The following is a 22202-nucleotide window of genomic DNA, read 5'->3' as shown; positions in this document are numbered from 1 at the left end:
TTGATATCTAATAAGGTCTGTATCAATCCTATATATCAGATCGGTAAACCAAAGTATATGAAGGATTTGAATTTTTCCAGATGAAAAGTTCAATTAATCTCAAAGTCATACCACTAACAACCATATAGTCATACCGCCAGCATGACCAAAGAAACCAGCACAAACAAAAGACTTCCAGCTTCCACATCTCATTTCTGTAAATTACACACTCAACCACAACTGGCTTGCAAACTGTTCACAAATTCCAGCAGGAATGTTCAAGAGTTACACAGATAAACATTTCCCCTTCGGCAGATGAATTAAAAAAGCGAAGTCTGCAGATACATCATTCTGCACAATGAAGCTCACACATCACAGTCGAGAAGCAGAAAAGCAGATTTTTGACTGGGAGGTCAAAGCATGTTTTTTTTCCCGAGCCACCAGTTTTACAAAGACTGCAGATTACCATGAGATTAAACTGAGTTTGAAATTCATAACTATCGAGAAAATCCACAAAATATTCAATAAAATGTGCACAAAGGCCTGCATGTCTCTCTGGCTTCATTCACTTGCCACATTGGTCTATTGAACGAACGCTACAGTGTTACACTAGAGTAAAAATGACTTTGTACCCTTCTTAATTTAGGGTTTATTTTTCAATTGGAGATGTATGTGGTGTTAATATGAAATAAATAATCCCCCTCTCCTATCCCCTGTCCTAACTTCTGCCTGTCAGAGGGGATCTGATTGCTGGCCAAGCTTTTTAAATGTTGCTTCAGAGCTTGGAACTTCAATTGTCCAAATCCTCCAAAGTGTTTTCCCTCCATTACCAAAATACAATTCAGAGGAAAACACTGAGCACAGCTTAAAGCCCTTGGAGAAATGCTTCAAAATTGCTGGCATTCAAACTCTGAACACTGGCACAAACCTATCAGCAGCTTTGTTCCAAAAATATTCACAATGGTCCTCCCCTTCTAAACCATACTGTGGATTTGTGAATATGATTCATGTCTCCAGATAAAGATCCCGCTTTCCTTGTCTCTTTATCGTCACATTCATCACTGCTCTGATGGTGAAAAACAACTTGTGTGTCCATGCCTTTCCACCAGTTTAAAACTGCAGCACATCAGGATTGTAGATGTTACTGCAAAGGAGGAAATATGTTATAATAGCTTTCCTCCTTTGTTTTTGACAGGATTTAGAATATCTACAACTTAAAAAGATGAAGCCTCCTAAATCTTTCCAGTTGGATCAATTATTTCAGTGCTGATGTAGAGGGCGCCACGAACCCTCAATAAAATAAGGTTCAACCTGGCTCAAAGGCATATTCGTGGATGATCCGTGGAGGATTTATGCTGTTCAACTCATGTTTGCAGTATTGAAAGCTAATATAATTGCTGCTGTACTGACAATACAGAGTTGTAAACTTCTCTCGTATAGTTTCATAAAAATTGGAGACAAAACATTCTGACAACCTGCTTAAAACACTTAAAGCTCTGATCTGTTGAATCGTGACCTCTATGTGACCTTTGAGGAGACCTGTAGTTTCTGGCAACAAGACATTAGCAGCAGTTATTTAGTTCTCTTTTCCTTTAAGTTGTGAGCTGCAGCCTTCAAACTTGTCCAAACTCCTGATTCACATAAAATCCTCATAAATCACTTTGTGTAGTGTTACATGTCATGTCTGTGTGTGTGTGTGTGTGTGTGTGTGTGTGTGTGTGTGTGTGTGTGTGTGTGTGTGTGTGTGTGTGTGTGTGTGTGTGTGAGAGCATTCTATGTTTTGAGAATGAATGTACATTTTTTGCATCTACTTTAATCAAAAGGTTTTTTATGGCAACATACATGTGTAAACATCTGAGTGTGGACTTTTAAGGAGTTCTTTAGCTCATCAGAAGGATTCTGCTGTGGAACAGAACAAGCCTGAAGCAGAGGTGGAGAATGGCATGACCTTCGCTCAGGTTTCTATGCTGAACTCTGTCTCTCTGTCATTATAATTTGGCTTTCCTGTCTCTTTAGGGCTGAACAGCTTTATTTAATATTGACATATATTTCAACAATACAAATCTAAATTCAACAGTACAAACAGAAAAGATAGAAAATGGGTTTGGGTTAAGTTCTGTGACTGATGGATGTGTGTAATTTCCAGCGTTGCTGGAGGTTTTGAGGACCATATGAAACCTGAAGGAAGACCAAGAGACTGGGTTAAAAAGTACTTTACCTCCTCTGAATGTTTGGTAATTTCTTTTACAGTTTTACATATTCTACAAAAAATACAGAATAAAGACCCCAAGCAATAGTAAGATGGGAAATCCAAGTTCCCTTTGTAGTAAAGACACAAGCAAATACAATGTAATTTGTCATATGTTAACTTTTATCAACACTAATCAGTTAGGGCTAGAAACCTTCTGAATAACATAATCCTGACCCATAGGCTTAATCAAAGAACCCGCTTCTGGTACTTCATACAGCAACTCAAAATGGTGCCAACAAAAAGTAAAATTTTGGACATACCAGGAAAAACAGTCGCCTTAATTTTAATCCTACATTTCTTTTCATCATAATTCTTTGGAATAAAAAATGCTTGTGATGAACAGTGTCCAGGAGTTCTTTTAAACTGGTCGAGAGAAGTTAGGCTCTAAAATGGTTGCACAGAGACCGGTGAGTTTTGAGTAGTTCTGGAATGACTGCAGCATCAACCAGGGATAGCAGAGCTGTACAGGAAGCAACATCAATTATTTAGAAAAAAAGAAGATTCAAGTCAATGCTGTTTTAATTAGCAATATCTTCATTTTGCATTTTTGAGGCTGGAAATGACTGGAATAGTGCTGGCAATGACTTTGTTTCTAATTTGTTTTCATACATCATTTTGGCAATTCCTCTTTTTCTTCTTTCTCCACTATCAGCAGACTTTCTTTCTGGATTTGATTTAGTTCATATTTCAACAAAGTCTCTGAATCTCCATCTACTTCAAGCTTCAACTTGATCCTATGTGTTTTTCAGCTGCAAATGATCAGATAGAATCTGAAGGGCGGACACCAAGATTTAATTGAATGTGTGTGTGTGTGTGTGTGTGTGTGTGTGTGTGTGTGTGTGTGTGTGTGTGTGTGTGTGTGTGTGTGTGTGTGTTTATCAGCTGTGGCGGTAGTAAATTGTAGCTGCTGTCTTCTGCTAACCTTGCAGCTGAGCAGTACTTCAGCTGCTGTTGCAGTCTGTGTTTGAATCATATTGGCTGTTTCCTGATGCCTTTAGATTAGAAAATGTGTTCCTGTATGTCCTGTGATATTTCATTTTCAGCCACAGAGGTGGGGAACAATTGAAAACAGATCGATGAGGGTGGATGCAATGGATGAAACAAAGGTAGGAAAGCATAAAAAAGTCAAAAAGTGTATTGGTTGCATGGAATGAAGTCAGAAGATGAGAAGAGGAGGATGAGAAAGGCTGGGCTGGGGAAATTTGTGTGCAGAGTGAAAAAGGAGGAGGAGTGAATAATTTACAAGGTGAGCCAGGAGGAAGCGAACACAGGGAAAGTGTGTATTTGTGGGTGAAGAGTGAGGGACAAACCCAATAAAGATAGCGAGATTGTATGAGAGAGAGAGAGAGAGAGAGAGAGAGAGAGAGAGAGAGAGAGAGAGAGAGTGTGTAAGGAGGAGGGATTGTGTGTTGTTGCAGCAGAAGTATGCCATATTAATCACCAAGAAAAAAAGTGAAATAAAGATGAAGAACAGGAGGAAGACGGCACAAATAGGGAAAAGCAGGAGAAGTTTAAGGGATTAAGCAAAATATAACTAGAAGTGAGTAAAAAGCAGCGTACAGATCATGTGATTGATGTGGATTTTCAGACCAGAAATAGTTAATCAGAGACCAGACTTAAAGAGAAATGCCTCCAATATAGTTCTGTGCTTTCACACAAAGAAAGTTTCAAATCAAAGCAGCAGAGGGAAAAATATTCTGACTTTTAGATTGTAGTATTGGTTTAACCTTTAAAAACACAGGTTCATACATTTCCCACAATGCAACCTGACAGTGTGTCTTCATTAGACTCTTCCTGTCTTCATGTTAAAAACTCATGGTGAGCTAACCTGGATGACATCACTTTGCCATCGTGGGGGTTATTTTGTCACAGAAAACATTTCACAGCTGTTTTCACAGGATGAGTCCAACTTTTATGATCTTTTATGATCTTTATTTATAAAATCAGTATTTTATACTATACCCATGAGGCTGTCAGGATGCTGAACTCTCTCCCCCTTGCGACATAAAGTCGGAACTTTTGCATTATGGACCCGTATTTGCACAACATTATACATATACAGTATATCCTGCAGTTAAGCATCACTGTGGTTGTTGTCTGTTTTTGTTGCTACGTATTTATACTTTTCTTGATTTACCTTTGTATTTTGTACACCGTGGGACTGTGAGAAACAATATTTAGATTTCTCTGTATGTCTTGTACATATGGTGAATTGACAATAAAGTTGACTTTGACTTAAATGAATTCCGTTTATGTAAAAACATACAACTTTGTTTTATCGTTTGCTTACCTTTGTCTCGACTTTCACACTTACATGTTAGCACAGTTACTTGTGCAGCATGTGAATTTTAACAGGGTAGTGTTTTCTCATTTGCACACTGCCATCCTACACTTACTGGAAATTACCATGACATTTGGATGTCTCAGTCACAAACATATCTGCTGGCTTTGTTTGGTTATTTTACCTAAATGTGTTGGGCACAATAAACGTATTGATGGCTTCTATCCTGCAGCAATGTAGTGGTACTCAGTGAGAAATGAACAATTTTGCGAGGACATGTAAAGCTTCCATTGGTGGTGTTTGCTGCTAATGATAATGTGCAGTGTACTCATACTGCATTGGTATTGCCATACATGTCAGTGTGAACGTACTTATACTCTAAAAGTAGCCAGTCTAAGTAAGTATGTGAACTGAGACACAGTCCATGAAACTCAAGTACTTCCTGTCTTGCAACTGCAACTTAGAAAAGTTGGGACTGAGTAAGGACTGAACATGAAACATTTAGGCTAAAAATCTACTGGTCCTTTCAGAATGAGTTCAGTTGAGTAGCTGGAAGTCCTTTCAACCCTCAAACCATGTTCAGAGATACAGATGATCATGTCAGATTTTACTGACCCTGTTTTGGGTTCCTGGTTGACAGCACTGCACTTATATAATGCTGTTGGATTCAGGATGGACAGTTAAAAAAAATGCAGCAGAACCAAATATCTTTGTTTGATCAAGCAAAAATCATATATTAAATTGATATACTTTTTTTCTTGATACATTTTGTTTGTAATAGTACTTCCGAACACCTCAGTTGCTAGAAGGACATTAGTAGTATATTTGTAACGAATAAATATGACTTGATTATATTATTCACTGTAATATACTTGTATAACATAATTGATTTCATATAGGACAGAATATATGAAATTAAATAGGACAATTGTATGTATGCTGTGTCACACAAAGAAGCTAAACATAGCACGATGCTTCTTTTTTTTTCTTTTGTAATTATGCTTGCATGCTTGTACATTATTGCATGCTGTGGGCACTGAGCACATTTCAATAGCAGGACAACTAAGAATTGAACTTTAGGAATGTAAAGCCAATAAAGCTGCCAGATGTCAATGTCTTTGTTTCTTCTGCTTCACTGGACAGATACAAATTTTACCATCACGACATCGCAGGTCCACTGTATCTGTTCCTTTCTGACTTGAGATGAAAACAAACATCCCTTCATTCAAATGAGCAGGCCCGTATTATTAAGTGAGAGAGATATTCAGGATCACAGCCGCCTTCTTTATTAGTAGAAGGTGCACAAACAGTAAGCTCAGTTCTTCACTGAGGCCCGGTGACATTATCACGGCACCACTGCTGCTAGCCGGGCTTGGGTCAGCCTCTCCGATAATGGGACTTCATCTCAGCACCACACGCTATCCATGCAGCAGTACGGGCTATCACGTGGCACACAATGAGACACAGTATCAGTTTGCATGCCTCTCCACATGAAAAAATATTGATCGTTACGTGGTAATAAAGGTCATTTTAATCAGGTTCATATTATCATCTATCTATATTATCTAGAGTACTTTTATAAAAGGTGTTAGTTTGGTGTGGAAAAATAAGGGTCACTGGGAGGCCAAATCCTTTTTCATAGCTGCATTTTGTCTTTTTTACAACTAATTTAGATTTTCTTTTAAAACATTTCATCTATAAAATGTACACAGTATGTTGAAAAGCACCTTTTAAAAACGTTTTTCTCTATACTTCCGTAAAATGCATATTGTACTCAAACACTGTTGAGTATTGACAGTAAAGGGCTGACTTATATGCAACTGCTATTTTCACATTAATATGCATAAGATGTGTAATGTGCATAGAGTTTTATCCCCTGAGCAAATCATTTGGAAAAATGAAAATGAAATCATTTCATTTTACATACAAGACAATAAGTAAACATCTGAAGCCATCAACATGTGTGGGCATGCATTTTCCAAATTTTACATTTCACAATGAATTAATGAACTAATGTATTCAAATTAAAATGCACCATAAACATCTTTTATGCAACAAAAGAGTTAAATTCTGCTGATTATGAACAATCAATTCAGTAGCATTAATCACGGTCAACACTGATAAACCTTACCTCTTTTCTACTCTATTAAATGTACACTTTCCAGACATCTGCTGGAGTCATTTGTTTGCCATTGTAAATTGTATTATGACTTGATTTGATCACCTGTATTTTATCATAGAGTCAGAATAATCTCTCAAATCTGTGCAGTGATGGACTGCAGTATGCTGACTGAGCTCGCATGCTGTGGAGATCCATTAGAGTTATAGAGTGCATCACTGCCAAGCAAGCTGAGCTTCACTCAACATGGGAGCAGTTTGGAAAAGGAAAGAGGGCTTAGAGCTGAGTGGACGCTGCCAAGAGGGACACAGCATTAAATCAGTGCGTGGAGCCTCCCGAGGGACATAATAAAAGGTAGTGACTGTGCTGTCAAGCGTTCGGATAAATAAAAAACAGCTCCAGATTACGCACAAATCACTGAGTCACTTCCAGCGTTGTTCTGGTTCAACACGTCCATTTCATAACAAATCCCATTTCAGTGCAAAGAAATTTACGAATTACAGAAGAGGTCAATCATATTTGTTGTTTATGTGTAACTTTAATACTCTGAACAAACAAAATAGTGTCTCCTAGGACACGTGATGACAGCACACATGGCTAACTGCAGCCAACCCTGACAAAACACGGCACAGCAGCCAAAGTAAAAGTGGCTTTTTTAGGCTACTGGCAACTTCGGGTTTGTTCCTTCTGTGATTTTTCAAATTGGCTGAATGAGGAGGAGGAGGAGAGCAGGGACATAGTGACATAACATTAGAAAGACAACCACTACTGAGACATACAATTGATAAGCAAGAGTTTACAGTAAGTGACTGCAGAGAAACATGATGCCTATTTTCTAGTAGCTGCATTTATCAGAACTTTCAAAATGAATCGAATCAGCAGAGAATATATATTATGTGAAAAGGGTCACCGGGAACAATACATCCACAGAGAGCTGTGGACCAACTTTGCTCCAAGGAGTTTTAACTGTCCATGTTAGTCCTGTTGTTTTAGTTTTACAGTTCAGTCTCACTGCTTTCATAGAGCTGGTCCCAGCAGCAGGAGACAGCCGTGCTCAGCAGAAAAACAACGTCAACAGACACACAGCTGGAGGAACTCATACAGATGTGAGCCAGAAATTACAGCTGACAAAGACCATAAAAGAACAAATTGCAAATGGTGCTCCATGTTAGACAGATGTGAGACGTTAGCCCCCCCCTTAAAAAAAAAAAAAAAAGAAAAAAGAAAGAAAACTAGAGAATAATGATATACAAGACGTTGTTCCTGTTTCTTTTTTTTTTTTTTTTTTTTTTTTATAACAGATTATGAATGGTGCCTCAGAAATCAGTGCTTGGTCAGTTTTTACGCACTCTTACACATAGATCTAAAATCATTTTCCATTTTGATGCTGATGAGACAGCTCTATATTAAGTCAGATATATCTTAAAAAAAAATCAGAATGGTCTTAAATTGTTATTCATGAATGGATTTCAAGTCGACCTCTAGCCTAAGTGATATTTAGAATAAGTAGTCCATGTATTGGACTGTAACCTCCTTTTCCATTTTCCGTTAAACATTTCTGTCCACATCCTGCTGTTGTTGTGTTTCAAGGATTTGTACTGTGTGATTCAAAGCTCCTTGTGTCTCTAAACTGGTTTCTGTTTTCATTAGACTTGATTGAAAATTGCACTGATCACTTTTAAACTCTAACAGATTTTGAGCCAAGTTTTATTGTGAGCTGTAAACCACCTAAAGATAGCTCATGCGAACAAAGAAGGCATTTGACTCCCGAAACATCTGTATTGTTTTGGGCATATTTTCTTTTTCAGAACATTCATAGCTTTCAAAAATCACATCAATTACATTGAACATCATAAATATTGCAAATTTCTTTGCAAAATAGTGGAAACTTCCAAGATTGGTATTCAATTGAGTCACATAATAATGCATAATGCACAACATGCAGACATGTAAGAGGCTGGAAACATCGTGTTTTTGACATTTTTGCTTGGAAAATGACTGAAAAGATTAATCAGTAATAGTGATTCATTTTCTGTTGATCAACTAATCAATCAATTAACTAATTATTTCAGTGTTAATCCAGGAAAGACTATGAGGAAAATGTGACCAATATATCATCTTACTATTAGAATTTATCCTTAGCTTGTGGTGTTCATTGCATAAAGAAACATAATTCATATTGAACTAAAATCTTTTTTGCCACTGGTAATCTGTTGAGAGGTTTTGATGAATAGAAACCATTCATTTGGAAGTTAGGAAATAAATACAGATTTTGAATTATGTAGACTCGTTTTTTTCTTCTGGAGCACACTCAGGCTGAAATGACAGCATCCCTTTATGACAGTGATTATGATGAACTGGAAAGTTGGGAGCAAGAATATTGCATTACGTTTCAGGGGCTGACATTAGTGATGGCTATGTCTCACCTTAAATGCTGCACTAATGACACTGAGCAGGAAATATATAAACTATTAATCTCAAGTAAAAAGAGAAAAACAGTTTGAGTGAGCCAAGATAAGTGAATTAAAGTAGCACTGACAGAGGAGGGCAGGATATTATCAAAAATCCCTGGAATAAATTCATTCTAATAATAATGCTGACCAACCAGGAAAGCTGACCGACGACTGGTAAAATTTAAATGGTTGTTTTGAAGCGCTGTTTTTTCAGTTAAAAGTAATCTCTGAAAACATTTGAAAATCGAATTTTAGTCCTCTCCACAGCTGAATCAAAAGCTTGTATGTAAACACTGAAAGCAGTTGAGCTAAAATTTGAAAAGTTGGGGATGAAAGCGGTTGAAATGTGAGTCAAGCTCGAAGCCATGAAGGCAGCTGAAGCACAAGAAATTAGTAAAAATAGATATCAATCGTTGACATGTCTGTAAATACAACCAGCTCAGCTTCTCGAAATCCGAGTCAGCTGAGATTAAAATGGCTGAGCCTGCAGTTCAGTCCAAAGTCATCCGAATTGTTGTCACGTGAATGTTGGTCTCAGCTGTATCGTTTGAGCTAAGTTAATTTTTTGAAAGAAAATGCGCCCTTCAAACCCGCTGGCAGGCTGTACTGTTCAGAAGGGGAGGCGGAACCTCTGGAGGTTAACTTTGTTAGCGGCAGGTTTTCTGAGTGGTGAGAAGACTGCAGACTATCGTGATGCGTTTCCTCTTGCAGCAGGAAAAAAAAACCACTATATTTTGAGTGTGCAGGAAATAACATTATGTAAAAAAAAAAGAAGAAGTTAAATGCTGAATCTTTAGGAGCATTAACATGTATGATACTGAATGAGTCGATGCTCTGGTGAATTCTTACGTGTTATGTTTATATATTATGTTGTATTAGATTACTATTACCACTAATCTATTGTGCCCATTATAGGATTGATTCTAGATGTACTTTCCAGAAACATGTTTTTTTCAAGAAAAAAATCCTAAATGAGAAAATCAATTGGCAGATTTTTTTTTTTCCACAAAGCAAATATAATTTTCATGGATTACATTGATCCTCTTACTCTGCTGCTGAAACCAAAGAGGAACCCAATCATCCCTTCTCTACTGTATGCTGTGCAGTCTGTTGTGCTGGGTTTATATTAGGAGCTTGTCAATTGTTTGATGATAAGATAATATGTCCTGCATAAATATCCTGTTATATTATTAATGTTCTTACCCCTAAATTTTTCAACACCAGAACATCCTATGAGTGGTGCAACACTACCTTCAAAAATGCCATGAAACATTTCTGTTATTTTAGTTTATTTAGCTGTTCCACTAATAAGCTGTACTTGATTCTTCATTTCTCTCTTTTTTTGATAATTAAAATGTTGAGACCATTTGGTCCTTTTGTGTCTCTTTGCCGTCATTTGCGGCTGTTTTTATTGGTCTTGAATCTCCTGGTGCTCCTATTACAACTCCCTCTTGCTATCTTTAGTCTCTTTACAGCTGTTTAGCATCTAAAAGTGGTCCTTTCGTGTCTCTTTGCTGTCATTTTTCATCTCATTGTTCTTTGTCTGCAGTGATTTTCCATCTGTATTCATTTTGTATCTCTTTTAATGTGCGTCCATCCCTCTGTCATGGCTGGTTTGCATCTCTTTCTGTTTTGCATCGAGTCAGTTTCTGTCGCTTTGTGGTCACTTGATTGACTTATAGAGCATCACTTTTAAACAGAGGCTCTGGACCGGGGCCCCATGACTTTCATGCTGGCACTGGAAAAAAAAAAAGCTCCAGGATTGATGTCTTCAGTTAAACAAATTGTCTTCTGTGTTATCCGATGTTTTAGACTCTCAAACTAAACCCACACAATGAAGACGGTGGCTGTGGTAATGTTGCTAATGCTATGTGATCAGGAACGAGAGAGAGAGATGTTCTGCTTAAACGCAGTTTGTAAATGTGAACTGGATCTGCTGTATCACTGCATTATACTCACAGCTGCAGCATTAAAAACTCAACGAAAATGTAGTTAGTCCTGTTGACTAAAACTGACAAAAATCAAATGACCCCAATTTGACTCAACTTAATAATCATTTTTAACTCAAACTAAATCAAAATTCCAAACTTGACACTGGGCATATGATTAACAATCTTTAATATTAATATTGATAATAATAATAATAATAATTCATAATTTGGTTTAATCTAGGGCAATTAAACCGTGAACCCCTAAATTTTAGCTAAAGAACAATGACTGTGTTAATACCATCATACCATCAGACATTCACTGAGGAGAGGACCTGTATCTGTGTGTGTGAACCAACACAGTCTGGTATGAACAGGTACAAGCTGCCTTTCTACTAACCTTGAGCTCCACGAGGAAAACATCACTCTGTGACAAGCTGTAGCCTCCAAAAGCTTAAAAGAAAACATGACTAAAAACACCTCACAGGACAGAAACCATAATAGCATGAATAAAAAAAAAATCAAAAGACTCAAATTCATGTGGGTATATGTGTGAAAAAATTACAAGACTAAAACCTCCAGGTATCCTGTTTTCTAGCTCTTTTTCGAGTCAGAGATGGTCTTTGTGTACAGATTAGGGAACACGTGCATCCAGAGAGGTGAACTTCCTGGGTGCTATGTTCAAAGTGAAACTGTTCTCTACTTGCTCAATAACATCAGGTGATTGTCAGCAGTTTAAAGCCTCACAGAACTGTATTTGGCAGGTGTGTGGACATGATCATGGATGAAACTATACGAATACTGATAATACCATTTCAACGATTGAAATGATTGAGGAGAGAGTAATTGTTTAGATGTGTGTGAAGCTGTGTGTGTGTGTGTGTGTGTGTGTGTGTGTGTGTGTGTGTGTGTGTGTGTGTGTGTGTGTGTGTGTGTGTGTGTGTGTGTGTGTGTGTGTGTGTGTGTGTTTGTGTGTGTCCACCTCTGAGCTCCACTGAGGGTTGACTGTGTTGCAGACCACTCCGGAGCGTTTCTCCTGGCCGTGGTGAGGCAGCGAGGGGAAGATGCTGTGCTTTCCGGGCTGGATGGAGAGCTTCAGGTACGGGTCGGGGTTGAAGAACATCCCCTTCTTCAATCCAACTGCCTGGAGGTCTGAAACATGAGGAGGAAAAAAACAGTGAGTGAGAGGGTTACGTGAAAGGACACAGACGTGTTTGTTCTCTGCCATGACGACTCAAACAGCTTCAAACTGATTATGAAAGTGACACAATGCAGGATTTACATTGGTAAGTTGCAGCTGTAGGGTTTATCTCTATGATTCAGATAAAGCTGCAGTATGCATTAAGGAAAAAAGACTTGCACTGAGGCTAAGCAACAACATCAAAGTACAAACACAAAGTATTTCAAAGTCTTAAAAGAACTGGTCAAAGAGAGAAACAGTTTTCTATTGAATTAGGTATTATAGTGGGGGAGTTGACATTCTATTTCTCTTAGAAACATGTTTTGTCATTCAGTATATCCTTAGAACCAGTGTTTTTACTCCCAATTTATAAAGATATCTGTCAGACAAAGCTGAAGATGAATAAAAATACACTTTGAAAACATATTTCTATCTGAGGCTTTTGAATATAAAAGAAAGAAAAGTTTAACAACCTGGTAAAATATTCTTCAAATGACATCTAACTCATGAAAAAAAATCCTGAATTCAGTCCTAATAATTGATGCCGTTAACCTGATTTCACTTCACCACAGAGTTCTGCCGACTTCAGCCCTTGTTCCTTTTGTCCTGACATGCAGTGTGTGCCTTTCTAAACCTACATCGCAATAAAGTGTGCAAAAAAGCAAAAGAGTCTTTCTGAAGAGACTCTAAATAAATAAAGTATTCTGTATTTCTCTGCCATCATTTCATCCCCGGCAGCACTGAGCATGCTTTGAAGCAAAACAAAAGACCGGAAAAGATTTTGCTCTTAAAAAAGCCAATGTGCAGGGCACAACTGCACGTTATTTACAAACTAAAGGTTTTTGACAGTTATATTGTAATGTGGTTGTTTATCACTTTGTTTTTTGCTTGTTGTGAGTATTTTGTAATTGTACAGTCTCAGGTTCACGTTGCATGATTTTACTCTCTGAAATAAATCAAATTGAATTTGAAGTTAGTGCGACGTTATTTCAGTATAGTAACTGTCAAAGATCGTCACCTTCAACTATACATCTGCTTCTGGGTAAACTAGCGTTGATTTGAGCATACCAATGCTTGCAGACAGTGAAGACTTACAGTGACAGACATTGCTCAGAGAGCTGCAGGTGAAGGAAGGGGTCAGATGAGGACACCACATGTGAAAACATCGGTCACAGGACTTAAATGCAGGAAAAAGCAATGCAGGGATTGATGGGAAAGGAAACGACAGGTGTTGGTCGCCTACCTGACAAGGAAAAGTTAATGAGTCTCCTGTTTCCCATTCCATGGTTGACTTCAGGACTGACCACTGGCTTTAACACCTGCAGACACAGAAGGACATGAAACATGAAGAGCTGTTCATAAATAAAGAGAACACCAAAACACATTTAAAGCATTCTGCTCTTCCACAACTGCATCTTCTTGTGGTATGAAGCGTTTATGATGGGGAAAGTGGGCCACTGCAGCCAAACAACAGTACATAGCAGGTTAAAAAAAAAAAAAAAAAAAAAAAAAACATATATATGTATATATATAAATACATATATGAAAGTAGGAATGGCCCAAACGTCCAGTGTTATTTTAACACTTGTTTTTTTTAAGCTCCATTTTCAGCCAGTCTGACAGCGTCCTGTGATCAATACTCTGTCTTCATTATCCTGACATTGATTTTTGTATCCAGGAAGAGGAGGGGCATGGGGGATGGGAGGAAAGAGGAGGAAATGGAGAAGAGTGTACATATTGCAGTGTTGTGTCAGATCCAGCATGCAGTGGAAATGTTTTGCTTGACGTCCCTTACACAGTAAAACCCAGTGAAAAGGGAGCAGGGAAAAAGAACAACTGACAGGATGGCAAAGATGCCTTCAGGTTTACCTACTGAATTATTCAAGTAGAGTTTTTACATTATCTGGATTCTTTTCTCTGTATTGGGGCAACATGGCCACAAAATAATATCACGATATTTCAGGGGTATTTCAGTAATAACAATATTCCTGACTATACAACAAAATACTACAAATATTTTGTTCAGTAATCTCAAAAATACACTGTTGCAACAATATAAGTGTTATAGTTGTATATGTCAGCATTAAGTTAATAGTTTGCCTCTAAATAGAAAACTAACATGTTACTGTCGTTTGTTATAAATCTGATCTTTTGAAACCAAACCACTTTCACAACACTGAAGTCGCTTCTCTTTATGGAACTTAGACCCCAAACAACTTTTAAATTGTCATGTTGGCACCCTTATTAATGAGTTAGAGCAGCCACGCAGCCTGCATGAGACGCATACCTCACTAGTCATTCCTCGCACCTCCAGCACATTAGAGAAAACGGCTGTTTAGCACGGACACAGTTCAAAAAATATACAGCAAAAAAATATCTCTGATCACATCTGTATTTTAAAATCAGATCAGAAATCCAATGTGGGCTATAATAATATCATGGCCATAATTTAACAGCTGAAGGGCAGCATCGCATGTGTCTGTGCTTGTGTGTCATGCTTTAAAAAAGTGACATTACTGCTTTTTGGTCTTCACTTGTTGGATCTAAAATAAGAAAATTATTGATGGCATTTATCAAAGGAAACCTCACTGATTTAATGACGGGACCGGCGGTCGCTGTGCCGCAGCCGACACACTGCCCGTGTGGACAGACACGCAGACACACACACACACACACACACACACACACACACACACACACACACACACACACACACACACACATATGCGAGCAGCAGCTGTGCAGCGAGGTGGAGGTAACGCACACGGCATGCAGGAGGCGTGTCCTCCACTCATTCTTCCACTGCGCAGCCGCTTTCAGCATAGGGAACTAGGGAAGGATGTAAATATGAAGCATTTATTATGTTGTCTGTGTTTACAACCTTCATATAGTGTGTTCATATGCTAATGTTAGCTAACTAGCTCTGATCAGAAAGTCTAACCGAGGCAGGTACTTGGACAAATAAGAACTCTGGGCTGATGATGGTGTCAGATGAATCAAAGTGATTCCAATTCATCCGGAGTGGAACAGTGTATCACATTTAAGGGATTCACACAGGCCAGTTAGGCGACACCGCTTTTATCACTAAAAACTAGGTTAAGAGCAAACTGACAAACCTGTATGAAATGTGCACGTGCTACTCATTTATTACCCATGTGCACAACTTTGTGAGTCAATACGGTTTTAAAAATGGTTACACAGTCCATGTAATTATCCATGAGCATTAAAAAAACAAATCCCACTTAAGCATCTGTTCAAAAGTAACAAACAGTTATTACTTCTCGTGCTGTCAAAACTTATACTCACAGAAGAATAAAAGCCTTCTGTGAGAGATACGAGTCTGGCTGGAGAAAGCTGCTGTGAACAAGGTGGTGTTTTCTGCTTAGTTTCTCACTCCAGAGAAATTGCAAACCTAGTTGGTGACTTTAAGACTGGATTTTTCCCAAACACCTGTGATAGATGTGTGTAATGGATACAGAATTCACAGAGTGTGACTAACAGACAAGTGGCAGTACCATAGTTGATATCAGACAGCAGGTCAGTGCTTATCTTCAGAAAAAACATTTGAATGACAAAAATAGTGACTTATTTTTAGCCTTGCAGCGTCATTCATCATCAAGCAAATCACCGGGCTGTTTTTAACACTCTGCCTCCAGCACCATGAGACACACTTTTGTGGTTATAACTGAAATGTCAACAACTGTTGGATGGATTGCCATAAAGTTTGAATGGGATATTAATGGAACCCAAAAGCATGAAAGACGTGATCCCCTGACGTTTCTGGCACAACTAGCAGGGTAACAATTTTCGTACGGTATCTTGACGACTATTCGACTGACTGCCATGAAATGTGCATGACATTCACATCAGCCTCAGCAATGTGAACAAGCTAACACACCAAACTATGGTGAACATGGTCACCCGTTACAGTACCAACAAAGAGAGGACCAAATGCATGACACCGAAGACAAAAGGTAGAACAAAAAAAAGAAAGCTTCACTTACAAGCTGCAGTAAAACTAAAAACTAAAAACACCTTGAACTTCCCACCAACAGTCGTAAACTGACTGCACCACAGACCTGTCAATCAAACAGACACGCCCCCAAAAAACACATCTTTTTGAGGCTTATTTTCTATTTATTGATGGGATTATTTTCAGGTGGACCGCCAGAAAGCTAATAAGAAGAAGTGATTTAAGAGATGAAGTTAGAAGACATTTTCCTCCGTCCTTAAAAATACTGCAGTTTTTCCACACAAAAACTCTGAATTACCTCTGAATTATGCAACTGGCTGCAAAGAACAATAACAAGTAAATGGACAGTGAAAATAACAAGATAGAGGGATAAGGGAAATGACAGATGTTGGGACCAATTCATTTTAATGAGATGCTAATCTGCCTTTTCTGAGTACAGTCACAGAAGGAAGTGCCAGCACGGGTCCCCTCGATGATTCTAATCTCACAGATAAACCAAACGACAACTTCATCTGTCTGCGGCAGACTTTACTGTATATAACCTACCAGCAGCTGCAGAAAGTAGAGAAGACACTTTAAAACATATCAGAGGGACAGTATATAAATTATTCAAGCAACCTTTAGGTGCTTTAATAATCTTAAATGATGTAAGAGGAGAGGGATTTTACACAACCAACCTCCCACCTCCCTCCCCACCCCCTCCACCCTCAACCGTGACACGATTGAAAGAGGCAGCTCACATTTACAAAGTGGATCCACATCTAATTAGAGGTCAGATCCACCAAGACTCCAGACTCTGTGAGGGTGTGTAAGATATTCTAATACACCCCAGTGCATTTTAAGACAGAGAGGCAGAGTGATGTAACTCAGTTAGTGAGGATACACAGAGAGACACAGTAGGGAAGAAGAGGTTGTGCCAGCTCAGTGTTGAGAGGAGGTCTGGGGGTGGTGTGTGAAACGCCATCACCCAATGTCAACCACTCAGCAGCGGTTGTGGGACGGGTGCTTTATGCTCTTAAACGGAGATAACAGCAACTTTATCTGACAGTGGCTTTCATACGTGGGGATGCAGTGAAATGAAAGTCCTGTTTCCCACCTACAAGCTGAACTGTACTGTGCAAGAAAGCCAGTAAACTCATTTTTATGTTCCGTGTTTTTGATATTTAAGTCTTAATTTAAGTCTGACATATTCAAAACAGATCCAAGGAGTCAATCAAATGATGGAAACCAAAATTCTAAACTTTGATGTGACCCACAGCCAGGTTGGGTCTGGCTTGAATGCAGATTACAAAATAAATTTGAGTGAGATGTGCTGTTTCCATTTGCACTTGTGTTCACGTTGAAGTAAGATAATCCACTCCTGACATTAGCTTGGTAGTTAATGCCAAGAGCGGTATTGATCTTCTCATCTAAAGCCTCGATCATACAACGGGACAGAGGGAGCGAGGATTTACACAGGGATGATGCACACATTAGCACTCCTATACATATAAAGATTGTGAGTCTGCAAATGCACTTAATGCGCACACAAACATCTACACAAAAGCCTTACAGCCACGTAGATGCAGAAACGTATCAGTTGTTCTTAATGACTTAAAAATGGGATACATTTAAATATGTCTTGATTGTCTTGATATTTCATTGTGTCATGACCAGATTGAAGCCTCCCTGTGTCCGATGCAGCAAATCAGCTCTAAAATAGAACCTCCCTGTTTTATGACAGTTACGTTTCTTGCAAGATTTCATCTTTTGGTCTGTGAACGTAGAGAACATGTGACCGACCTAAAAAAAAACAAGTTTTATCTCATCTGGCCAAAGGACATCCTTCGAGAGGCAAGTTAGCACATCAATATGCATTTTAAGAAATTCCAATCTGTTTTTTTCATGTTTTTCTTTCAATAGTGGAGACCTGCTGGGTCTTCTTCCAAGGAGCACCACTGCTGCTCAGAGAGCACAGCATGGTGCAATCAGACACTGATGTACGTTGTATGGTGCCTCTTTGAAGGTTTTCACGACTGCATTCCCACTGATGCTACCAGCTCTTCTCTACTCGCTTCTGGTATCGGGTACATATCTGGATTTTGTTTTCCACAGACGATTGCACCCCCTGAAGAAGCCATTACGGCAACACTGCATGAAACTGCCATCATCTTCAACAACAACAAAATCACCTTTCACTTTTACCGTCGAACATTCCACGGACCTAAATTGTTAATAAAGTTAAGTTTGAGCACCGTTACTCTTCTTAAGACTTCAGTAGTATGTGCACAACACCCTCGGGGACCAGCTTTGCTCTGAACACCCGCCCACTTTATTGTTTTGAGGGAGGCAGTGCTTGGGGGTTCAGTGTTCGACACCAGACAGGTTTCATTACTACCACTTGTAAAGCTTTTTAATGTCTACAGAAACATTTATCTACCTGCGTAACACATTGCTTCCAGTAATGGAGGGACAGGACACACTTTACTGTCTATAGAGAGAGCGTGGCCATCACACTGTGGAAGCTTGTGGTCTGCCGTGATTTTAATCTCACCTTTTAGTATCGGCTCAGCTCGCTCGGAACATTGACGGAGGCGACACTAAAACTACTACCAGGCACCAGGTACCATCCACGGACGATGGAAAACCAACAAAGAAAGCAAGTAGAACCAAACCAAGCCGGTACCTTTAATGGAAAAGGGGCTTTGGTCTACCATTCACACCATAAAACCTTCTGTTCAGTCAGGGGTTCATTCTCTTTGCCATTTTAGAATATTTTTGTAGAAGATACAATTATTTATTTATTTTCACCCTTTCTTTGCTTTACTCTGTGAATTTAGATATACATATATAACATACATAACTAATTTAATGTCAGCACTTTCCAGGAGGTGTTCCAATTTCTAATAGGTTTCATATATTGTTTCTTCCTAAATATACATATGATATGCATGTATGTGTAATTATACATTTCAAAAAACTAACATACATACATAATCATACATATTCATATAGGCTAGACACATATGTCAATGTATGAAATCATTCCAATATATAATGTCATATATTGTTTCTGCATATGTAATACATGTTTTTGCTTCACATGTACATTCATCATAGTGACATTTAAGATGTACATATGTTACTTGCGTGCGACAAATGACAGAAAGCTAAAAAACTATTTCACAAAAGGTTGAACCATTTCTTTAAAGTTTCCTCGGCTCTAAATTAATCGAATGATTTAGGAGATTTGGTGCATCAGAATGAACAACAATATATCACGAGTCGCAGACTAAAGTGAATGAGATACAAAGCAAACTCCATACCCCATTAGTTAGCACAGCATCATATTTTTCAAGAAGCTATTAACCCACTGTATTTTATCATGTATCGCATTACACACTAATAAACTAGATTCTGAGACTCATTACTTGACTCAAATTTGGTTTATAAGCCATACGATATGTCACGTGTCTCTCAAGCTGCTGCAAGGAAACTAAATAGATGACTGAATGTCAGAAAAAGACATGGACAGAGTGAATATTTAGGATTACCCAGGCTATCCAGCTGAGCCTTGTCCTCCTCCCGCTCCTCCTCTCACGGTGACTGGGAGACAGCAGTCCCAGTTGGAGACACATGCCGTCCATCACACACAGCCACAAACAAACACTGATTCCTCTTTGTCTGCAGCATCTGACAGTGTCTTATTAGCTACAACAAACAAAAAGTCAACGCCGACAAATCTCTCTCCGCTGCTGTCCTGTCCGTCCATCTCCTCTCTTCTTGTGCTCTCCTCCTCCTCCTTCTTCTTCTTCTTCTTCTTCTTCTTCTTCTTCTTCTTCTTCTTCTTCTTCTTCTTCTTCTTCTTCTTCTTCTTCTTCCTTTGTAGTGTGAGACTCCAGAAGTTTGACCCAGTGCTTCCCACCTCTTGCCTCTAAAAGCCTGAATGACTACCTGGACTGGACTAGTTTCTGCTATCTCCAGTCGCTCCCTCCCACCCCGGCTTCCTTCCTATGGTGGTTATTTTTATTCCTTTGTCCTCAGGAAGCAGGTACAGATCAAGTTCTGGGTCCATCAGCATTTCCAGCGGCCCACGGCAGCAGAATAGGAAGACAAGCATGGAAATTCAATCACCCGGCTGGACACCCTCTCTGGATATCAGGGGGATGACTGACTGAGGCTTCAGAAGGACGGTGACATGTGTGATAAACTGATATGGAAATTGCCTTACTGCTGGTAAAAAGTATTCTTCTGATGATTTTAATGTGATCACTATTTAATTGGCACTGAGCCCTGCTTATATACGGCACTAGTTACCCCTTGAAGGTTGCAGATAATGAGGCCATAGGTTTAGATATCAGAGATGATTAAAGATTCAGGCTGAAGGGGGAAAACTAAACTAAACTTGCCTTTTTTTAGAGCCGAAGTTAGAATGCTAACTGAAATAAATGTATGGATGCCTATTATTAATGGACGGAGGAGCTGCAATTTATGAGATGTAGTTGTTTAATGAGTTGTTTGCTCACCATCTCGTCTGTTGATTGAGCTCATCTGTCACTGTGCTGTGGGTTAAAAATGAAGCCCCATGTTTTTTATTTCCCCCATAATGCACCATTAAAAGTAAGCTGACTTAGCTACCAGCAGCTCGAGTTTTCAGCGTCATCATGGACAACTATCTATGAATTACTCTGATGCCGAAGAAAAACGTACAAATGTATTATTGTCAGCTAAGTTCCTGAGTTCCAGTATGAGGACAATATTTTTACTGTGATTTAAATGAGGATTTATTGAGGTTTTTAACCTTCAGACATTGGAGCTAATGATATTAGCCCGAGAGAGTGTAATTCACACTTCATTTAAAAATGTGGGTTTTTGACGCAAATCAATGCATTGACGGTCTATTACAGCTGCTGCTGCAGCTACTGCATCTGCCTATCATGTGGGTGAGCAGACAATCATATGACATAAACTACAGTAATTAATTTCTAACTTTCTAAAAAATGAACTGAATTACTGTTGTTTGCCTCATGTCTCTCCCTCACCAGCCTTTCATTAGTGCGGCCCTTTTCAAAACTACTTTATCAGCTAGCAAGATACGATAAAATGCTCAGAAATGATTGCACTGCGTTGCAGAGTCTGTTGCCCCCTACAGAACACTGATGTCGTTACGTTGCATTCACCATTTAATTACTAAATATTAAAATGAAAAAATGTACTTAAAAAAAGGAGAGCTTATCATGGTGGTCAGTAGTAAGTGAAAAGGTGCACATCGGATTTGACAAGCACTGCCTTCAGTGAAGGTGATTACCACTACATGACTTCACCTGAGGGAATTATGGCTCCATCAAACTCATATGGCAACATCCCACAACAAGCAGAAACCACAACTATAACAAAAAGGTTAATGTAGAAGGTTAATATTTTCACTTGTAGCATTTACTGTCTCCACAAATCAAAGCTAATTGATAGACTGTAACCACATTTTTTGTATCTATAACCTCTTGGGGTTAATTTACTGTATTGCACATATTTCTAGTGTTGTGAAACTGCGCAAGCAGCTTTTGGTTCCCTCAGCAGAGAGTTTATCTGATGCAAACTTACAATGTGTTTCTAAATTTTATTTACCGCACAGGTACATGTCACCGCCACTTATCTTACATCAGTCTTGTGCCTGTGTACACAGCAGCACCAACAAAACGTGCAGCATGGAAGTAAAATGAAATGAGACGTCTGATAGGATATTGAGGATATTCACAACTCTAGCTTTTCAATGTGACTTAAATTTGACAGTGACGATGACGCATAATACAATGTAATGTAATATAATACTGTCTCTCATTGAAACAGAAGGGGAGGGACCATCAACCTGTTTTCAAACTGCTGAAATTGGTGAAGAAGAAGAAGCTGCAGCTGTTGCTGCACAAATGGAGAATTGTACAAGGCCACGTAAAAATGTTTATATTTCACGAAGTACATTGTTGTTGGCCATGAGTATGTTTAATTTAGAGGGCATGGAAACTTCTTTCATTTTAGGTAAAATAACTAAAAGATATTTTGGT

At 38.7% G+C, this 22202-nt stretch overlaps 1 protein-coding gene across 6 annotated transcripts in view; it reads right to left on the bottom strand.

Annotated features, from left to right (window-relative positions):
- The window catches only part of LOC138199293 (E3 ubiquitin-protein ligase HECW1), a 79347-nt gene that overhangs the window by 39357 nt on the left and 17788 nt on the right, over positions 1-22202 (bottom strand). For all 6 annotated transcript variants that reach the window (XM_069151254.1, XM_069151258.1, XM_069151253.1 and 3 more), the window contains 2 exons: positions 13435-13510; positions 11994-12163 (listed from right to left, as the gene is read on the bottom strand). In XM_069151254.1, the coding sequence (XP_069007355.1) occupies positions 11994-12163; positions 13435-13510 (246 nt within the window). The remainder of the gene's footprint in view (positions 1-11993; positions 12164-13434; positions 13511-22202) is intronic.

The sequence above is a fragment of the Embiotoca jacksoni genome, unplaced genomic scaffold (assembly GCF_022577435.1).
Source record: "Embiotoca jacksoni isolate LCO1_2020_lvr unplaced genomic scaffold, fEmbJac1.0.p SCAF_17, whole genome shotgun sequence".
NCBI lineage: Eukaryota > Metazoa > Chordata > Actinopteri > Embiotocidae > Embiotoca > Embiotoca jacksoni.
This window is presented reverse-complemented; position numbering and strand designations above follow the sequence as displayed.